The 19,591-nt window shown below is 43.1% G+C and overlaps 1 protein-coding gene across 5 annotated transcripts in view; it reads right to left on the reverse strand.

Moving 5' to 3' along the window:
• Nucleotides 1-236: 236 nt before the first annotated feature.
• The window catches only part of LOC129858644 (anaphase-promoting complex subunit 1-like), a 65,866-nt gene continuing 46,511 nt past the window's right edge, over nt 237-19,591 (reverse strand). For all 5 annotated transcript variants that reach the window (XM_055927950.1, XM_055927964.1, XM_055927956.1 and 2 more), the window contains 20 exons: nt 18,773-19,007; nt 17,198-17,289; nt 16,771-16,905; nt 16,025-16,107; nt 15,702-15,780; nt 15,262-15,336; nt 14,773-14,834; nt 14,592-14,682; nt 14,465-14,518; nt 14,142-14,335; nt 12,620-12,706; nt 11,968-12,085; nt 7,778-7,855; nt 7,391-7,458; nt 5,431-5,569; nt 4,556-4,642; nt 4,141-4,236; nt 3,294-3,495; nt 1,316-1,450; nt 237-1,123 (listed from right to left, as the gene is read on the reverse strand). In XM_055927950.1, coding sequence (XP_055783925.1) covers nt 996-1,123; nt 1,316-1,450; nt 3,294-3,495; nt 4,141-4,236; nt 4,556-4,642; nt 5,431-5,569; nt 7,391-7,458; nt 7,778-7,855; nt 11,968-12,085; nt 12,620-12,706; nt 14,142-14,335; nt 14,465-14,518; nt 14,592-14,682; nt 14,773-14,834; nt 15,262-15,336; nt 15,702-15,780; nt 16,025-16,107; nt 16,771-16,905; nt 17,198-17,289; nt 18,773-19,007 — 2,238 coding nt within the window. In that variant the 3' untranslated portion in view covers nt 237-995. The remainder of the gene's footprint in view (nt 1,124-1,315; nt 1,451-3,293; nt 3,496-4,140; nt 4,237-4,555; nt 4,643-5,430; nt 5,570-7,390; nt 7,459-7,777; nt 7,856-11,967; nt 12,086-12,619; nt 12,707-14,141; nt 14,336-14,464; nt 14,519-14,591; nt 14,683-14,772; nt 14,835-15,261; nt 15,337-15,701; nt 15,781-16,024; nt 16,108-16,770; nt 16,906-17,197; nt 17,290-18,772; nt 19,008-19,591) is intronic.

Below are 19,591 nucleotides of genomic sequence, written 5' to 3' on the forward strand. Positions count from 1 at the left end.
GTTTTTTTTAGAGTCTGAATGTATACCATGGGGAGACTGGTAAACAGCTAGGCCATGTTTAACAATTCATGGTCAAGATGAGGACAAAGCTATTTGGCTATACAGAGCATCCAGAAAGTATTCAGACCCCTTGACCTTTCCACATTTTGTTGTGTTATAGCCTTATTCTAAATGTAATGGATTTATTTATTTTCCCCTCAATCTACACACAATACCCCATAATGACAGAGACAAAATAGGTTAAGAAATGTTTGCACATTTATTACAAACAAAAAACAAATACCTAATTTACATGAGGCAAAAGTTATTTACTGCATGGAAGGGGTCTGAATACTTTCCGAATGCACTGTACAAAGCCAAAAGAAAACAGAGATTTGTGTGGGGTGAGGCGGGTGTGGTATTTGTTGCAGGATGTTTTCCATTATACTGTGGAATGTTCCCAGAGCAGTTATGTTGTTAGATCACAGCTCTGGCCAATGCATTCTGTTGCACCACAGCCCACGCACTACTTCCCAACACATACTGCAGAGACTGAACTAATATCTGAACAACTTTTCCAGAACAACTTTTCTGATAATTCAAGGTAAGTCTAGACTATATCCGGTGCCGAAATGGCTCTTGTAATGGAAAATAGAAAATGGCAATACTGCAACCACACAGAGTTGGCCAAAATAACATTTACAATGCTTAAAGTTCTTGGTCGTCCACATCCATGTTAGTTAACAGTTTTAAATACATTCACTGTAAATTCTTGTCACTTACACTTTTACATTAGTCTCAAATCACATTTTATTTACTGTATTATTATATATTGAAAACAAACAAGTACAGTACAAACATTTGACATACAATCTGTATCAAGAAAGCCTTTACAATGAAATGTTATATCATATCCATTTCTTGCGAGCTGCAACAAGCATTGCAGAGTGACCCTTGTGGGTCAAGACCAGGGTAAAGTCAGAGACCAAGGTTAGCGGTCAAAGTTCAGGGTAATATCAACAGGCCAGTTGTCCGGTCCAGAAGCCTGCAGTCCCTAGGAGCAGAGGGCCCAAACGCAGCAGAGCGCGTACAGGTATGCCCAGCTGACTGAACTTCAACAGGAGCTCAGGGAACGATGTACTTCCTGTGGAAACAAGTGAGCGGATTGGTAGAAACATGAGACCAGCAGAGACATGACGACTTCTCCACACATGAGACAAAAGGAGTCAGATATAAGAATCCAGCAGTCAGCCAAATAAGAGACCACCAGTGTCAAACATGTTAGGTTCAAACTAAACGTAAATCTAACCACAACATTCAGCTAACAGTTGTTTACCTTCCAGGTGTGTGGCAGACATCTTACTGAGGCAGGGGATGGAGTGGTAAACCAGGAAGCACGCCAGCATGTTGGACAGCATGTCCTCAGTAAGGGATTGGCCACTCATGTATGACCTCAATACATGGCTGTTATCTGTGGAGACAGGGGAGGGGGCGGGGTTTCGCACATACAGGTCAGATGTAAAGAGGTTACCTGCAATTATGTAATGGACCGGATTATTTGTCAATAACAGCTGGTGCGCAATGTCTAATATTAAGAAAGTCTTGAGGTATTGCTGGCCTGAGGTAGAGCACCTCATGATAAGCAGTAGACCACACTATCTACCAAGAGAATTTTCATCTTAATTTTTCATAGCCGTCCATTTACCAACACAAACCGATGCTGGAACTAAGACATACCGTACTCAAAGAGCTGTATAAGGCCATAAGCAAACAAAAAAATGCTCATCCGGAAGCGGCGCTCCTAGCTGGCCGGGGACTTTAATGCAGGCAAACTTAAATCTGTTCTACCAGCATGTCACATGTGCAACCAGAGGTGTAAAAAAAAAAAAAACTCTAGACCACCTTTACTCCACACACAGACGCATACAAAGCTCTCCCTCGCCCTCCTTTTGGCAAATCTGACCATAATTCTATCCTACTGATTCCTGCTTACAAGCAAAAACTAAAGCAAGAAACACCAATTACTCACTCAATACGGAAGTGGTCAGATGACGCAGATGCTTAGCTACGGGACTGTTTTGCTAGCACAGACTGAAATATGTTCCAGGATTTATTTATTTATTTTTTATTTTTTTTACCTTTATTTAACTAGGCAAGTCAGTTAAGAACAAATTCTTATTTTCAATGACGGCCTAGGAACAGTGGGTTAACTGCCTGTTCAGGGGCAGAACGACAGATTTGTACCTTGTCAGCTCGGGGATTTGAACTTGCAACCTTCCGGTTACTAGTCCAACGCTCTAACCACTAGGCTACGCTGCCGCCCCTGATGGTTCATTCAATAGCATTGAGGAGTATACCACCTCAGTCACCGGCTTCATCAATAAGTGCATCGACGACATCGTCCCCACAGTGACCGTACATACATAATCCCACCAGAAGACATTGATTACAGGCTACATCCGCAAAGCTCATCACAAAGCTAAGGACCCTGGGACCAAACACCTCCCTCTGCAACTGAATCCTGGACTTCCTGACGGGCCGCCACCAAGTGGTAAGGGTAGGAAACAACACTTCTGCCACGCTGATCCTCAACACAGGGGCACCTCAGGAGTGTGTGCTCAGTACCCTCCTGTACTCCCTGTTCACACACGACTGTGTGGCCTAACGACTCCAACACCATCATTAAGTTTGCTGACAACACAACAGCGGTAGGCCGACGAGACAGCCTATAGGGAGGAGGTCAGAGACCTGTCAGTGTGGTGCATGGACAACAACCTCTCCCTCAACGTGAGCAAGATAAAGGAGCTGATCGTGGACTACAGGAAAAGGAGGGCCTTTATATAGCCTCGTTACTGTTAGTTTATTATCTTACGAAAAAAATCTAATAAAAATGACTTTAGTTTATTTAATAAATATTTTCTTAAAACTGCATTGTTGGTTAAGGGCTTGTAAGTAAGCATTTCACGGTATTGTCTACACCTGTTGTGTTCTGCGCATGTGACAAATAACATTTTATTTTATTTATTCCTAATTTAAGACTATCACAATCTGTTTTCTATTGATGGTTGCCACTTGCAAATATTTCATGAGAAAGAAAGCCTGCCATAATCACCTCCCACGTTTCCCACGTCTTTAGTTGTCACACCCAAAGACATGTTCTGGCACGTACAATCCCATTGATGGGAACTGTGTGTCACAGTACAGGTACACACTGGTACAAACTGCCTTGTGTACATTCAAATGTACAGTTCATTCAAATTGATGTGTTAACAGTCTATCCTCTGTGCCTCTCCCACTGTGTTGAGACTGCTCACCAGTGAGCCAGCGGTCCAGGGTGCCATCAGCAGAGTTTTTCATGACAGGCAGGAACTCAGAGCTGAGCAGCAGCCCCCTGCCCTGTGCCCCCTCCCTCAGTCTATGCTGCAGCACCCTGCTCTCACACAGCTCCAACACCAGTCTCATCTGCCACAGAGCAAACGTCTCACACATCTCCGTCTGCTCCAGGGTCCGTACCGCCTGGGGGAGAAAACAGTCAACACACACACACAGAGAGAGAAGACATTGGAGAAATACAATCGAGAGCACATTGAAGTGACATCAGTATGCATTGGGAAAAGTCAATCTATGAAAACGTATTATAGATCTGTCATTCTCATTGAAAGCAAGTCTAAGAAGCGGTAGATCAGTTCCATGTACTCTATTTCTATGCTTCCCGTGCTTAAGTTTTGTTTTTTGTGTCTTTTACTTTTGGTTACGGAAAGTATATTTCTCAGCGGTTTAGATGGTGAATGATTCTCTACACTATACTTGCTTGTTTCGTCACATAAACGGAAATTAGGTAACTATTAGAACTTTAGCAACCAGGAAATGGCAGAGCAATTTCTGCAAAGTGAATCTTTAACTAACAGTAATACAGTTGCATTCTATGAGTGGGAGCATGTACATCAGGGCTATCCAACCCTGTTCCTGGAGAACTACCGTCCTGTAGGTTTTTACTCCAACCCTAATCTAGTGCACATTATTCTAATAATTAGCATGTTGACAAACTAAATCAGGTTAGTTACAACTGGGGTTGGAGCGAAAACCTACAGGTTAGCTCTCCAGGAACAGGGTTGGAGAGACCACTGTTGCTATTGTATGGGTAATTTCTATGTTTCTTACCTGATCAATAGCGATGTATGTCGGCAGCATCTCAGGGTTCTCCTGAGTGACACACTCATATAGAATGGCAGAGAATAAAGCCAAAGTGTCCTGTTTCTGGACAAAGACAACAACAACAAATATAAGCGCCATTCAGTGCGAGCTTATCAATTGAACAATCAGAAACAAACTGGAATTATAAAATAGGACAGTGAAGGGTGTTTCAATAATTTAAATAGAATCATGAACAAAAGGTTATCACCAATCTCCTTCAATTTCACAGTGTCTCCAATTACATATACGGATGTAATATGTAACTGGTGTAAATGGGATTCAAGTGATTAACAAGTGCATTCACAAGGGGAGAGACATGTTAACCTATAGCTGAAACGTGCCTCCTGCTGCACCATATACCATACTTTCCTAATCAACTCACATGTTTCACGCTATCCGAGGCTTTACAAAAGTATTCAGCAAAGGAGACCAAGGCAGCGTCGGAGGTGAAGGTTGAGATGGCCTCGGGCTGTGGGAGAAAAAAAACTGCTACAACAAGGTCTCCTGATCGTGCCTAAGGGAGGCACTCACACTGAAGGGCTCTGGGAGATTTCCAATGAGGGATGATGTATTGCACCTAGTGGGACATATTGACTGAGAAGGCTATTGGGCAATAGACAGGTACGGATGTTGACATTGACTGAACAGGGAGACATATTGGTTTCGTTCCGCCACTCCAGAGTGACGTCAAGTGACTACTCCTTGTTATACTGGGATTATATGAGCATCAAAATGACCTATTTTTACCCTTTCTGACTCATTATACTAGGTCTATTATACTGATTTCACCTATTCAATTTCCTCAACCTTCACATACTAATGAAATAAATGTGTGTACTGTCTAGCAGATAGCCCAGTGGTGAGAGCGTTGGGCCAGTAACCGAAAGGTTGCTGGATCGAATCCCCGAGCTGACAAGGTACAAATCTGTCGTTCTGCCCCTGAACAAGGCAGTTAACCCTCTGTCTCGGTAGGCTGTCATTGTAAATAAATAATTTGTTCTTAACTGACTTGCCTAGTTAAATAAATGTTCAATTAAAAAATACTGTATGCCAGCCATTCTCAACAGGACCTTTGCCACCTAGGAAATTTGTGACCAGACCTTCTCAAATATGACCTGTATGGTAAAGTATGACTGAACCTTCTATGTATACAATATTACTATAGTGCTAAAGTAGCATTAACGTAGAAACATGTGCCTTTTTTGTACCATAAAAGGATTGGATTGTAAGCGGAGGGCCAGGATGTTTGTACGGTACCTTGAATGTGCGGACTTCTGAGTTCCTGTTATTGACGTTGGGGGCTAATAGACTCTTCCAACCCCGAGGGTCGTCCTTATAGGGCAGCTGCCCCGCTCGCAGCTTCACATACAGAACCCCATCTCTGGAAAGAATGGACCTACAACACATATATAGAGAAATATACTCAGCAAAAAAAGAAACGTCCTCTCACTGTCAACTGCGTTTATTTTCATCAAACTTAACATGTGTAAATATTTGTATGAACATAAGATTCAACCACAGAAATAAACTGAACAAGTTCCACAGACATGTGACAAACAGAAATTGAATAATGTGTCCCTGAACAAAGGGGGGGTTCAAAATCAAAAGTAACAGTCAGTATCTGGTGTGGCCACCAGCTGCATTAAGTACTGCAGTGCATCTCCTCCTCATGGACTGCACCAGATTTTCCAGTTCTTGCTGTGAGACGTTACCCCACTCTTCCACCAAGGCACCTGCAAGTTTCCAGACATTTCTGGGGAGGAATGGCCCTAGCCCTCACCCTCCGATCCAACAGGTCCCAGACGTGCTCAATGGGATTGAGATCCGGGCTCTTCGCTGGCCATGGCAGAACACTGACATTCCTGTCTGAACGAGCAGTATGGCTGGTGGCATTGTCATGCTGGAGGGTCATGTCAGGATGAGCCTGCAGGAAGGGTACCACATGAGGGAGGAGGATGTCTTCCCTGTAACGCACAGCATTGAGGTTGCCTGCAATGACAACAAGCTCAGTTCAATGATGCTGTGACACACCGCCCCAGACCATGATGGACCCGCCACCTCAAATCGATCCTACTCCAGAGTACAGGCCTCGGTGTAACGCTCATACCTTCGACGATAAACGCAAATTCGACCATCATCCCTGGTGAGACAAAACCGCGACTCGTCAGTGAATGGCACTTTTTGCCAGTCCTGTCTGGTCCAGCGACCGTGGGTTTGTGCCCATAGGCGACGTTGTTGCCGGTGATGTCTGGTGAGGACCTGCCTTACAACAGGCCTACAAGCCCTCAGTCCAGCCTCTCTCAGCCTATTGCGGACAGTCTGAGCACTGATAGAGGGATTTTGCATTCCTGGTGTAACTCGGGCAGTTGTTGTTGCCATCCAAATCAAATCAAATTTTATTGGTCACATACACATGTTTAGCAGATGTTAACCATGTGTATGTGACCAATAAAATTTGATTTGGATGGCAACAATAACTGCCCGAGCAGTTGTGATGTACCTGTCCCGCAGGTGTGATGTTCGGATGTACCGATCCTGTGCAGGTGTTGTCATACGTGGTCTACCACTGCGAGGATGATCAGCTGTCCGTCCTGTCTCCCTGTAGCGCTGTCTTAGGCATCTCAGTACGGACATCGCAATTTATTGCCCTGGCCACATCTGCAGTCCTCATGCCTCCTTGCAGCATGCCAAAGGCACGTTCACGGTGATTAGCAGGGACCCTGGGCATCTTTCTTTTGGTGTTTTTCAGAGTAAGTAGAAAGGCCTCTTTAGTGTCCTAAGTTTTCATAACTGTGACCTTAATTGCCTACCCTCTGTAAGCTGTTAGTGTCTTAACGACCGTTTCACAGGTGCATGTTCATTAACTGTTTATGGTTCATTGAACAAGCATGGGAAAGTGTCTAAACCCTTCACAATGAAGATCTGTGAAGTTATTTGGATTTTTACAAATGATCTTTGAAAGACAGGGTCCTGAAAAGGGGACGTTTCTTTTTCTGCTGAGTTTATATAGTCAAATACACACATTTTGGGTCGCCCGTTAGGATGGACAAAACAACATTTGCGGCCATTATCAACCATTACAGCAGCACATCACAAACTCTCTGTATCGTAAAGACATCACTGGACATAGACCTGGGAACTTCTCACACACAGAAATATCATGATATGAATCTGTATATTGGGCCAGAAACTTTTCACATACAAGTGGAGGACTTACTCTAGATGTTGAGTCCCTTTACTCATGTCTATGGACAGCTCCCAGTATCTTGGTCCTTTTACTTTCACCTGTAAGCACATTAAAACAAGTAGGTCAGTCAATACTTTTTAAAACTTTATTTTGAGAACAATGTGAAAATATCATATTATTATCTTGTAATAGCTGAGTTTGACCGCCCTAAGTGACCTTTCTTCCCTGTATTGTATTATAAAAAGGAAGTAAGAAAAGCTTATAAATTGCATACAAGTCCAAATCGCATTACTCATTTCCAAACAAACATTTTGTAAATCTTAATGTTGACATCAACCATCCTGCTTGACAAGACTAAACAGAAAGATTGTGCAGCCTGACTACATTTGTCTGATAAAGTACTACATTTCCTTCTACCTTTTTGAGGAGCTGCAGCTCAGGCAACATGGTGGGCGCCATCAGTTCCACTGTAGTCTCCTCATACCATGGAGTCTCCTGATATGGAGAAAAAAACAATAAATATGCTCTGAAGACTTTCAAGAAGAAATTAACACAGAAACACACAGCCATTATACATAACATAAATTGAAACATGGACTAAAGCTGTGCTTGCAAAAAAATGAAAATGTAAATTCACCATGTACACATTCAAATCATGTACACGTGTGCTGCATGCAACATCATAGTGAACTTCGAAATATGCAGTGTGTGTGTACGTGCAGAGGTGAAGTGTGTGATTGCACATATGCAGGGGGTGTCATTATAATTGATGTGCGCAGCATGTCTCTCCCTCTGCTGTTCCAGAGTAATTGAAATAAGGAGCATTTCATGGTGAACCCGCAAACCCAACCTTCAGCAGACCTTCAAGGAAAACTCCAGTCGAAAATTATATTTTGGTATTTTTTCAATTAGTCCACTGTTGATACAGTCCCAAAATCAGTTGCATGTCAACAGTCATGTTTTCAAGATATTGGACTTTGAAGAAGCAAAGTGTCCCCGGCCACATCATCATCTTAGGCCTCACTCCCCCCTATCTGAGATATTAACTGCAGCCCTCATCCTCCATATCAAATTACATTTTATTTGTCACATGCACCGAATACAACAGGTATATATACAGACCTTACAGTGAAATGCTTACTTACAAGCCCTTAACCAACAATACATTTTTAAGAAAAATACATAAAGAAATAAAAGTAACAAATAATTAAAGAGCAGCAGTAAAATAACAAGACCGAGGCTATATACAGGGGGTACCGGTACAGAGTCAATGTGCAGTGGGCACCGGTTAGTCGAGGTAATTTGTACATGTAGGTAGAGTTAAAGTGACTATGCATAGAAAAGAGACAAGCAGCATCGTAAAATATGGGGGTGGGGGGGGTGGGACGACGACAATGCAAATAGTCTGGGTAGTCATTTGATTAGATGTTCAGGAGTCTTATGGTTTGGGGGTAGAAGCTGTTTAGAAGCCTTTTGGACCTAGACTTGGCGCTCCGGTACTGCTTGCCGTGCGGTAGCAGAGAGAACAGTCTATGACTTGGATGGCTGGAGTCTGACAATTGTTAGGTTCTTCCTCTGACACCACCTGGTATAGAGGTCCTGGATGGCAGGAAGCTTGGCCCCAGTGATGTACTGGGCCATACACACTACCCTTTGTAGTGCCTTGCGGTCGGAGGCCGAGCAGTTGCCATACCAGGCAGTGATGCAACCAGACCGGATGCTCTCGATAGTGCAGCTGTAAACTTTTTGAAGATCTGAGGACCCATGCCAAATCTTTTTTTTCTCCTGAGGGGGAATAGGTTTTGTCATGCCCTCTTCACGACTCTTGGTGTGTTTGGACCATGATCGTTTATTGGTGATGGGGACACCAAGGAATTTAAAGCGCTCAACCTGCTCCACTACAGCCACGTCTATGAGAACGGGGGTGTGCTCTGTCCTCCTTTTCCTGTAGTCCACAATCATCTCCTTTATCTTGATCACGTTGAGGGAGAGGTTGTTGTCCTGGCACCACACGGCCAGGTCTCACACCTCCTCCCTATAGGCGGTCTCATCTTTGTCGGTGATCAGGCCTACCACTGTTGTGTCATCTACAAACTTAATAATGGTGTTGGAGTCGTGCCTGGCCGTGCAATGAGTGAAGAGGGAGTACAGGAGAGGACTGCGCACGCACCCCTGAGGGGCCCCCGTGTTGAGGAACAGCGTGGCGGATGTGTTATCTACCCTTACCACCTGGGGGTGGCCCGTCAAGAAGTCTAGGATCTAGTTGCAGAGGGAGTTATTTAGTCCCAGGGTCCTTAGCTTAGTGATGAGCTTCGAGGGCATTATGGTGTTGAACGCTGAGCTGTAGTCAATGAATAGCATTCTCACATAGCTGTTCCTTTTGTTCAGGTGTGAAAGGGCAGTGTGAAGTGCAATAGAGATTGCATCAACTGTGGATCTGTTGGGGTGGTATGCAAATTGGAGTGGATCTAGGGTTTCTGGGATAATGGTGTTGATGTGAGCCATGACCAGCCTTTCAAAGAACTTCATGGCTACAGACGTGAATGCTACGGGTCGGTAGTAATTTAGGCAGGTTACCTTATTGTTCTTGGGCACAGGGACATACAACATCTTGAGCACATAGAACACCTGTTCTGCCACAGCACCCACATCCCTGGGTCGCTCGCCTTTTCAGTTTGCTGCAGCTAGCAACTGGAACGAGCTACAACAAATACTCAAACTGGCAGTTGTATCTCAATCTCTTCATTCAAAGACTCAATCATGGACACTCTTACTGACAGTTGTGGCTGCTTTGCATAATGTATTGTTGTCTCTACCTTCTTGCCCTTTGTGCTATTGTCTATGCCCAATAATGTTTGTACTATGTTTTGTGCTGCTACCATGTTGTGCTGCTGCCATGTTGTGTTGCTATCATGTTGTTGTCATGTTGTGTTGCTACCATGCTGTGTTGTCATCTTCGGTCTCTATGTAATGTTGTGTTGGCTCTCTTGTCGTGATCTGTGTTTTGTCCTATATTTCTATTTTAATTACCGTAATTTCCGGACTATAAGCCGCTACTTTTTTCCCACGCTATGAACCTCGCGGTTTATACAATGACGTGGCTAATTTATGATTTTTTTAATTTATTTTTCACAAGATTCACGCCGCCAAAAAACTGAGCACCGTCACATAATGTGACGTAAATCGAGCGCGCTCAAACTTCCCATCATTCTGATTACGGTAGTCATTTTGTCACCCTCATCATGGCAAAGACACGGAGAAATGCATATGATGCAGCTTTCAAGTTGAAGGCGATTGATCTGGCTGTTGGAAAAGGAAATAGAGCTGCTGCACGGGAGCTTGGCCTTAATGAGTCGATGATAAGACGTTGGAAACAGCAGCGTGAGGAACTGACTCAGTGCAAAAAGACAACAAAAGCTTTCAGAGAAGAAAAGCAGATGGCCCGAACTAGAAAATGAGCTTGAAGACTGGGACACAGAGAGCAGACGGCCGAGGTGTTTCAACTGTGCAGATCCGACTGAAAGCCAAAACAATCGCCACCGCAATGAAGTTTGACTTTCTTGGTAGGCTAATGTTTACTGCTATTTTTTTTATTTTTGTTACAAGCCGTGTTTCGTTAAAGCCTATTTATTTTTGTTACAAGCCGTGTTTCGTTTAAAAGCCTATTTATTTTTGTTACAAGCCGTGTTTCGTTTAAAGGCTGTGTAAAGTTCATTTGTTTCAATGTACCGGTAGGCACTTGCGGCTTATAGACGTGTGCGGTTTATTTATGTACAAAATACATATTTTTAAAAAATTCAGTGGGTACGGCTTATATTCAGGTGCGCTTAATAGTCCAGCAATTACGGTAATTGTATTTTTAATCCCCCGTCCCGGCAGGAGGCCTTTTGGTAGGCCATAATTGTAAATAAGAATTTGTCCTGAACTGACTTGCCTAGTTAAATAAAGGTAACAAAAAAGATTGTGCGCATGTAATGGCATTTTAGGCTAATAATGAAATGACAGACATACAGTACCAAAGCCTCCTCAAATAAGGCTAAATAGAGGAAGTGACAACTATGGCTATGTTCACAGGAAAATGTATGACGCAAGAGAGCGCCCAGTCGGACACCTATGACGCTTTCAGTAAATGAGAGCGAAAAGGTTCAACTTGAGTTCTCTTGTGTAACAAGATCACTATTAAATACAGGGAAGTAAACAGTTGCTTGTTGCTACTACTATTAGCAGGGCCAAATTCTGAGGTATTACATGTAGCTTACACTTCTGCTATTGCCTCTTACTAATACAAGTGCACACTGTACCAATCAACTCTATAGTGAGGGATCAGATGAGTACATGCAAAACTGAAACTGGGAAGTGCATTCCAAAATGTTAACTTCCCTTTATTAACACCTGTTTAGTTTCATCATTTTCATGTTCATGGGTCTCCAGTGATTGTTTTAACATGTGGCTTTAATTCTGAATGAATGAGTCAGACTCATCTTGAAGGTATCACATATGAAGGTCATAGCAGACACAGCTAGGTTGACACTAAATGGGCGTTATGACCATGCATTGGTTTCAACGGGTTGTATTTTGACTGGGGACTAACTCATTGAGTTGAATACCTTGTATGTGACGTCCAGCAGGGCGTAGCAGGGTTTCAGTGTGTCCACATCGACTGGGACCAGCAAACGAGGCTCAGCCGCCAGGACACCCAGGTGACGCAAAGCCTGCAGGTGGTACCTGAAGCACAGAGATCACACACATAAACATTTTACATTAAGGACCTGGAGGGCCACAGCATTGCTGCTTTTCACCCTTTCCTTCTAAATCAAATCAACTTGATTGGATTTAATCAACAACTGAGTCAGACCCGGTCGGAACTGACCAGATGAGTGAACATTGTCTAATCATTTACAAATCAATTGATAAACCACCAACCAGGTAGAAATGAAAAATCTGCAATACTTGCATAGCCCTCGTCTATATGGTATTCTTTAACTATTCTTAATTATGGTCATTGACTTAGAGCGCTTGACTTGGCTCTGTCAGTAGAAGTTCTGATGACTTTCTTATCTCGCCTCAAGTAACACTCCCTCCCCGTCACACGGCCCATTTTGTTATTCTTAAAATCTGCAGCTCAAAACAGCAATACTTTCAATTCATTATGGTCATTGAAAGTCTATGCCATTACGTTAGAGCTCTGTCTGTCCTGCCATTTTCGAGCTCTGATAAGCTGTACCTACTGTTTGTATTCCCTGCGGTTGTGTGTCTTACCGGTTGTCTGTGCTGTGGGCAGGGAAATGGGGGTAGAGAGCACAAAGCAAGGCAGCGATGGCCGAGTTGGAGGTGCTGAGAGTGTACCTGGGAGGACAATGGGATAACATCAGACCACTACATAATGGATACAGACATAAATGTAAACAAACAGGCACATCACATCAGAGTGTTGATGTTGGCACATATTACAATAGAATCCTTTTTTTGGTGAATAGGTCCAAAGAACAAATGGGGAATGTGGCCTGGGCAAAACCATTTTGAATTGCTAGGCACCTGACGTAATTTGTGCTCATAAAAGCCCTACTTAAAAAAATATATAAAAAAAGATTTAAAAAATGACAGCACCTAAGTGTGTGCTTAGGCTGGTTCAAACCATTGTGTCGGCTTGGAGAGAAAAATCACTTGTTTGGGTTAGTGTAGGTGAGGGGTTGCCTCGCCTCCTCTTAAAATACCAACTGAAGAGAATAGTTCTCAACCCACGAGCTGCCACTCATCCACTCTCCATGGCAACGGATAAAGAGAATTGGCTGGGATGTCCCTGTTTTTACAAAGTGTATTACAGACAGAGGTGAAAAAAACAGCACAATTTACTACACAAGTCAGCTTGATAACAAGACCCACAAACATACAGAGCAACAGTCAACTTCTGTTTGCTCAACACTGATCTCATCTTGAACTGTAGAGTAACATATTCACTGAGAATGGCTGCTCATTTAGCTCTTCTCAAATTCATTTTCAGAAACTTGTCCCTGAGCAATATTACTATGTTTGAATTGACCCATTCCCTATGCTGAGACTAGGCTCATTGTGGAACTCTGTAGCTACACAAAATGAGAAGATAATTGTTTCACTTCAGGTTCTATGATGAAAGCCAGACTGGCAGGGCTGTATGGTGATTGGTTACTATGCAGCATGAAATAATTTTCCACAGACCACATCCAGAGAGAGAAAAAGAGATACAGTGAGTGCAAGAAAAGATTAAAAGAAAGACGCCATGTGTCTGCCCCCCACTACAATCTTTCCTTACGCAGGCGTATGTTCAAGGCCGGAATAGGCTGAGAATACTACAATAAGGCCATTCAAATTGCGACCTTGAAGTTGTGGGCCTGCAATTGTCAGCCCTAAAATAAGCAAGTCTAAAAACAGCAAGTCTAAAATCAAAGGGTTTGTCTAGTAAATGTTGATAAGGAGACAGATTTAGCATCAGTAATGAGTATTGTTACATAAAACTAGAAACCCCATAGTCACTGTTTGCATAGCCCTGGGATATTTGAACTATTTGTTATAAAGAACACTCACATAACAGGACACCCCTAACACATCAACTCATTATACACGTGTTGTAGCAAAACATACAATCAATATTGATACAGGTACAAATGACAGGTGAAAAGTAAAATATCCCTTGACTAGATTATGTTTGATTTACTTTCAATGCAAAAGACAGTACAAGCAATATTTATGTCAGCTATGACCATTGGAGAGGCTGACTGAAACCTGTTGTGGAAACATGTCTCACCTCCCTCCTCCCAGGAAGAGCAGGCCCAGGGCCATGTGGTGGGCCATGTGGAAGCCATAGTTCATCTCTCCACTGGTCCTCTTGTGGAGGAAGCGGCAGAGCTGCAGCACCTTCAGGTTACCGGAGCCAGCCATCACCATGGACAGGGCCAGCAGCACCATGCTCAGACATGTCTGCAGGTTATAGTGGCCCGTCTGGCATAGGAGACACACAGAGACAAGGTGAGAGAGAAAAATTGGTTGTGGTGATTTGGAGCTTGAGTGTATTCTATTGGCTTAAATGGACATTATGGTTGGGAGAAATATGAAAGCAGTGAAACTTACAACCGTCGCTGTCGCTGATGTCAAACACTGCATGAAACTCCTTGCAAACTTGTACTGTGCGAGAAACAGAAGGGTTAGAGACGAACTAGCCAAATAACAAACTTATTTTGAAGTTCGCGCTTCTTACCAAGCAGTCGAATGCGTCTGAGTTGGCCGAGCCAGCGAAGCGAAATCCCACCGCCATGCATGCTCCAGCGATTATGTAGTCATGGGCTTGGCTGAGGAAAGGAATCGTCACACACATCAACTCAAATCCAGCCATGCGGAGAGAGCTAAGGAAACTTTAAGTAAAGTCAGTTTGTACTCACGCTAAAGTTTCCATGTTCAAATCCTCTGAAACCACTGGGTTCCCAATGTTCTCTTGGATTATCTGAATTCAAAACAAAGCAAATTGATCTTTGATTCTATAATCATTGTCATCATTGTTTTGGGGATATTAACTAATTTGATCTTGTTGACGTGTAAATGGTCCAGATGGAGGAAATGCCATTGAGCCTCGTTGCCTCAGTCATATGCGCTTGGCAGTAAAGAGTCATTTGAGGACTGAAACTTGGTTTCCTTATTAGCACTGATGTCATTCATTAACAAGTTCATCACACAGTATGACTAACTAACAACATTAAGAGCCTCAGATTGAACCTCTAATGTCTATGGACTGGGACATCTGCACTGTTGACCCCAAGAACCCGAGGCCGAAATTATATTACCACTTGTCCGGAGTAGAGGTTTGTGCTGGCAGTGACTTGTGTCTAATGAGCTGAGGAGTTCGTGCATGTGTGCATATTCAGGGCAGTTACCTGAGGCACATTGCTGCTCACCCACTCCGAGTTGGGTAGAATCTCATCCCACATGATGATACACCTGGCCAGTGTCTGAGGAGGGAGAGGAGACAGTGACAATGTGTGAGGGTAGTGGATCAGACATTTTGAATTATATACAGTACCAGTCAAAAGTTTGGACACAACTACTCATTCCAGGGTTTTTCTTTATTTTTACTATTTTCTACATTGTAGAATAATAGTGAAAACATCAAAACTCTGAAATTACACGTATGGAATCAAGTAGAAAGCAAAAAAGTGTTAAACAAATCAAAATATATTTTAGATTCTTCAAAGTAGCCACCCTTTGCCTTGATGACAGCTTTGCACACTCTGGGGTCTGGCATAGTGAATAAGGCAGATCCGTAGTGGCCAGTACACAGTGGCTACAGTAGCTGAGCTTCTCTGCACTGACTCACCCTGAGAAGCAGAAACTCTGGTTTGATGAAGTCCAGGAGGAACATGGTGTCTGGAGCTTTCAGCCAATCAGCGATAGACCTGTGAAGGGGTGACAAATAGGTGTTAATGGCAGCCTGAGCCAGAACCAGGTGATAGCTTATAACTGAAGAAGTCATTTTGTATGTGCTGGAGCGCTGGGGTCAAGATGTGCTGTGATGCACCGTGTAAGATTAGATGGAGTCCATTACTTACAGGGAGCATGCTGAAAGAATAGGACATTGCGTCTCGTTGAAGGCTAATCTAATATGAGAGTAAGAGTGGTGGTGGTGGAATCCATTCTCACCTGTTGTTGGTTTTTAGGTAGATCATGGCCAGGGCTAGGGTCGCTCCAGGACAGGTGACGTCCACGTTGATGGTGTCACCCTCCTGTCACAAAGAACAGAGGCATTAGTTTAAAAAAATGTTTAACCTGAGACAATAACCAGAAACCCTCACAGTTGGGACAAAGTATCTGGCCAGTGTATTCTGTCAGACCTTGGTTTTGTGCCATCAGGGGAAAAAATGATATGTTAGATGGGGATGAACTGGACAGTAGGCTTTGTTGGGTTATAATTTGAAATACTTGCTACACCATAAGTTAATGTTTATATATAGAAGGAATGTATATGGTGGGGTCAATGGATTTTGGATATGAGCCAGGGGCTTGGAATGTTACTAAGGGAAAAGGCAATCACATGGTTGTGGTCACTGATAAGGGTGGAGAGCTGTGGATTAGTGAAGAATGGGAGCTGAGGTCAGGTCAGGTCACATTAAGGGAGAAGGAACAGTTTATTACCCACATCACTTAACTTCCTGCCTAGCAACAAAGATGTAATGTTTAGAGGAAAGGAGGACTCCACCTAAAGTGGCGTATATATAAACTTGTACTGGTGCGATCATGTCTTTGTCTGTTCAGCTGTCTGACCCATTGGGTGAATAAACTTTGTTTGAGCTTTACTAGCGGTCTGTGAGTTTATACTCCGTTTATTTAAAACCTAACAGCCTACAAGTGAGGAAAGTTGTCTCGCCATTTGCTTTTTTCCCCTTTACCTTGATCTGGTAGCTGGGGGACTTGTGTTTTTCTCTGTTGATGCCGGCATGGGTGCGTCGATGCCCCCCCACCATGTACTGGTAGAGCTGCTCAGGGACATTCAGGTCAGACATACCTATTAGGTTACTGCCATGCTATGGAGAGAGAGAGAGGGTGTGAGGAGAAAGGGTCATTCAGTGACTGAGAAACTCTCCTCTTCTGTTTTTTTTTATAGATGATCCACGTCCTGAGGGAACGCTAGTGATACATTTAGTCACCTTTTTCATTCAGCACCCTTTTATGACTTCTCAGCCTTTTGACGTATGAAGAGTGCTTTCCATGTGAGAACATTTCCTCTTTCTATTACCTCTCTACATACACAGGAGTAAGTTACTTCCTGCAGAGCTAAACCAGTAGTGTAATTGCAGTGTGTACGACTAGACTTACCCCCAGACAGACCATGCCCAGGGCCAGCCCAGCGGCAAGGGAGTAGGACTCGCGGTCTGTACAGTACTCCATCTCAGGACCAGGGGGTCGACCTGCAAGAAGCAGCAACATCTGTTAACTTCAATATTTATTGGAGTTTCGGAGTAAGCTCCATCATCAAAGCACCATAGTTGAAGGAATACATTTTACTTCAATTATATATTTTTTTGCTGACGCATCTTAGAGAAAGTTCTGCCTTGACAACAAAGCTTGCTCCGAAATGTGTCAGCAATACATATCATTGAAGAGAATAAGGCTGCCGTGCTGAACCTTCCTTAGACATTTCAGTTGTACATTCTAAGGACTGAGCACCACTTCAGCAGTCCAGACCATTTTTTAAATCTTGGTTGGAGCACCAGCACCTATAATCTATTCAATATCCAGGGACAACATAGACGCTTCACAAATCATCTGGCTTAAGCAAACTGTAACTAAAGGGACTATTAAAGGGTGACATAACAGCTCCATATGTAGGGTGCGTTGCTAAATGTGATAACACACTATGTATATTTCCCCCCAAAATGAATGTGCTTTATAAAAGGCTGACATAACCCATAAAAATGAAGATGCTGATATGAAGTGTGAGATTCCACCTGACATTACTTGCCCCATCGAAACAGTATGAAACTGTATTGATGTGATGCAACTGCCATACCTGGTGAAAACCTTGTGTTCTGGCCTGGAGCAGGGCTAACTGTCATGTGAGGCCTACAGTGTGATGCTAAGCCAATGACACATGCTCTAAGTAAACTGACCAGGTTAAATAAAGACGGTGAATAAATAAAAGGGCAAAGCTGCGGATCAGAGTTCTCAGAAACCCTGCTTCCGACAGCTAAAGGTCAGATGATTCTGCGCATGAGCAAATCAATGTCTGCAAGATCACATGATAGTACTCTACATAACAGAACTGAATAGCATAGAAAGTTACCGTAAGACAAATATCTAATTTCTTACTGGATGATTGTACAAATGGTCAAATCTCTCTCTCATGCGGCCAAAACAACAGCGTGCACCACTAGGCAAAATATGTGCTTCGATTGAAACAAAATACAGGTATCCTACAGTTTGCTAACACCATCTGCGCTAAAATTTGCTCAGCGTACATAATTCAAAACAACACTGTTGTTAACTCAAGATCTAAATGAATATCCCCATGAAATTATATGGTTGGCATGCAGATGCTGTATGGACATTTCCCAGTAAAACTTGAAGAATTAAACGCGACAATTTGGGAAACCATCCTAAAATCTCATAAGAAATTAGGTTGTGCAATGCATCCTACGTTGAGAGCTGTTATGTCACCCTTTACAACATGACATAAGCTTATAAATGATATGTGACGCATCTGTTGCATCTGAAGTCTACATATGCTATTATAAAGCAATTATAAGTTGTTTGTTTTAAGTGGTACCAGCAGTTCCATGTCAAAACAGTTTGTGTCTTGTATTGTATTTAGTGTTGTATGCCCTCCTCCCTGCAAATATCCCCACGGGACAACAAAACATATACTTCATTAGGGACGTATCTATCACTGACCGATCTCAGCGAGCAGCACCTCCGCGTTGTGGCGGTGTCCTGTGCCCTGGTAGACCAGGCCGATGCCCACCACGGCCGCAACCTGAACGTTGTGCGGTACATCCAGCTCAGTGGAGGTGGGCGGGAGCAGTGCGGGAATGTGGATGCTCAGCAGGCGGGTGATTGACATGTCCATGGTGCTCAGCTTGGCTGCAGACACACCCAGGAGCAGCCCGATGCTTGTCATCTCGTGGCCCTGAGGACACACCGGCAGCCATTTTCATTAGTCCCCCATGGACTTTATACACAGAGGGGTTCACTTGTTTATTAACAAATAGAGAGATCATGAGTTACTGTGTAGGGCTGAATGGAGAGCTAGTATAAAACAACGAAGTTATAACAGATCAGAGCTCTTTGCTCAACATGTGCTGAGTGAGGTCATTTTTTGCCCTCATCCTCTTTTTGGGGGATCCAAACTACACTGTAGTTCAGCCTAAAATAAGTTATTTTCTCCTTCATCACAGAATTACGCTACATAACAAAATTAATGAGAACATTTGAAAGTACTAATTTTGCGTAAATCACCTGATCCCTTTCATACTTAAATAATTTAATATTAATTTTCAGCCATCAAAGACTGCTGTAATATATCCTAATTAACAGTACAGCAGTAGACCTTTAAAAGTTCACACGTTGTGCTCCAATGTAGGCTCATCTGTCCTGGCACAGGTGATAAGCTAGCAAGAATGAGAATAGTAGTAAAATCGTATACTGTAGTAAATAACCACTGATCTTTCCTGAGCTGAGAGATGTGATAGATATGACCACACAACCTTCTAT

Source organism: Salvelinus fontinalis, chromosome 1, assembly GCF_029448725.1.
Source record: "Salvelinus fontinalis isolate EN_2023a chromosome 1, ASM2944872v1, whole genome shotgun sequence".
In the NCBI taxonomy this organism is placed as follows: domain Eukaryota; kingdom Metazoa; phylum Chordata; class Actinopteri; order Salmoniformes; family Salmonidae; genus Salvelinus; species Salvelinus fontinalis.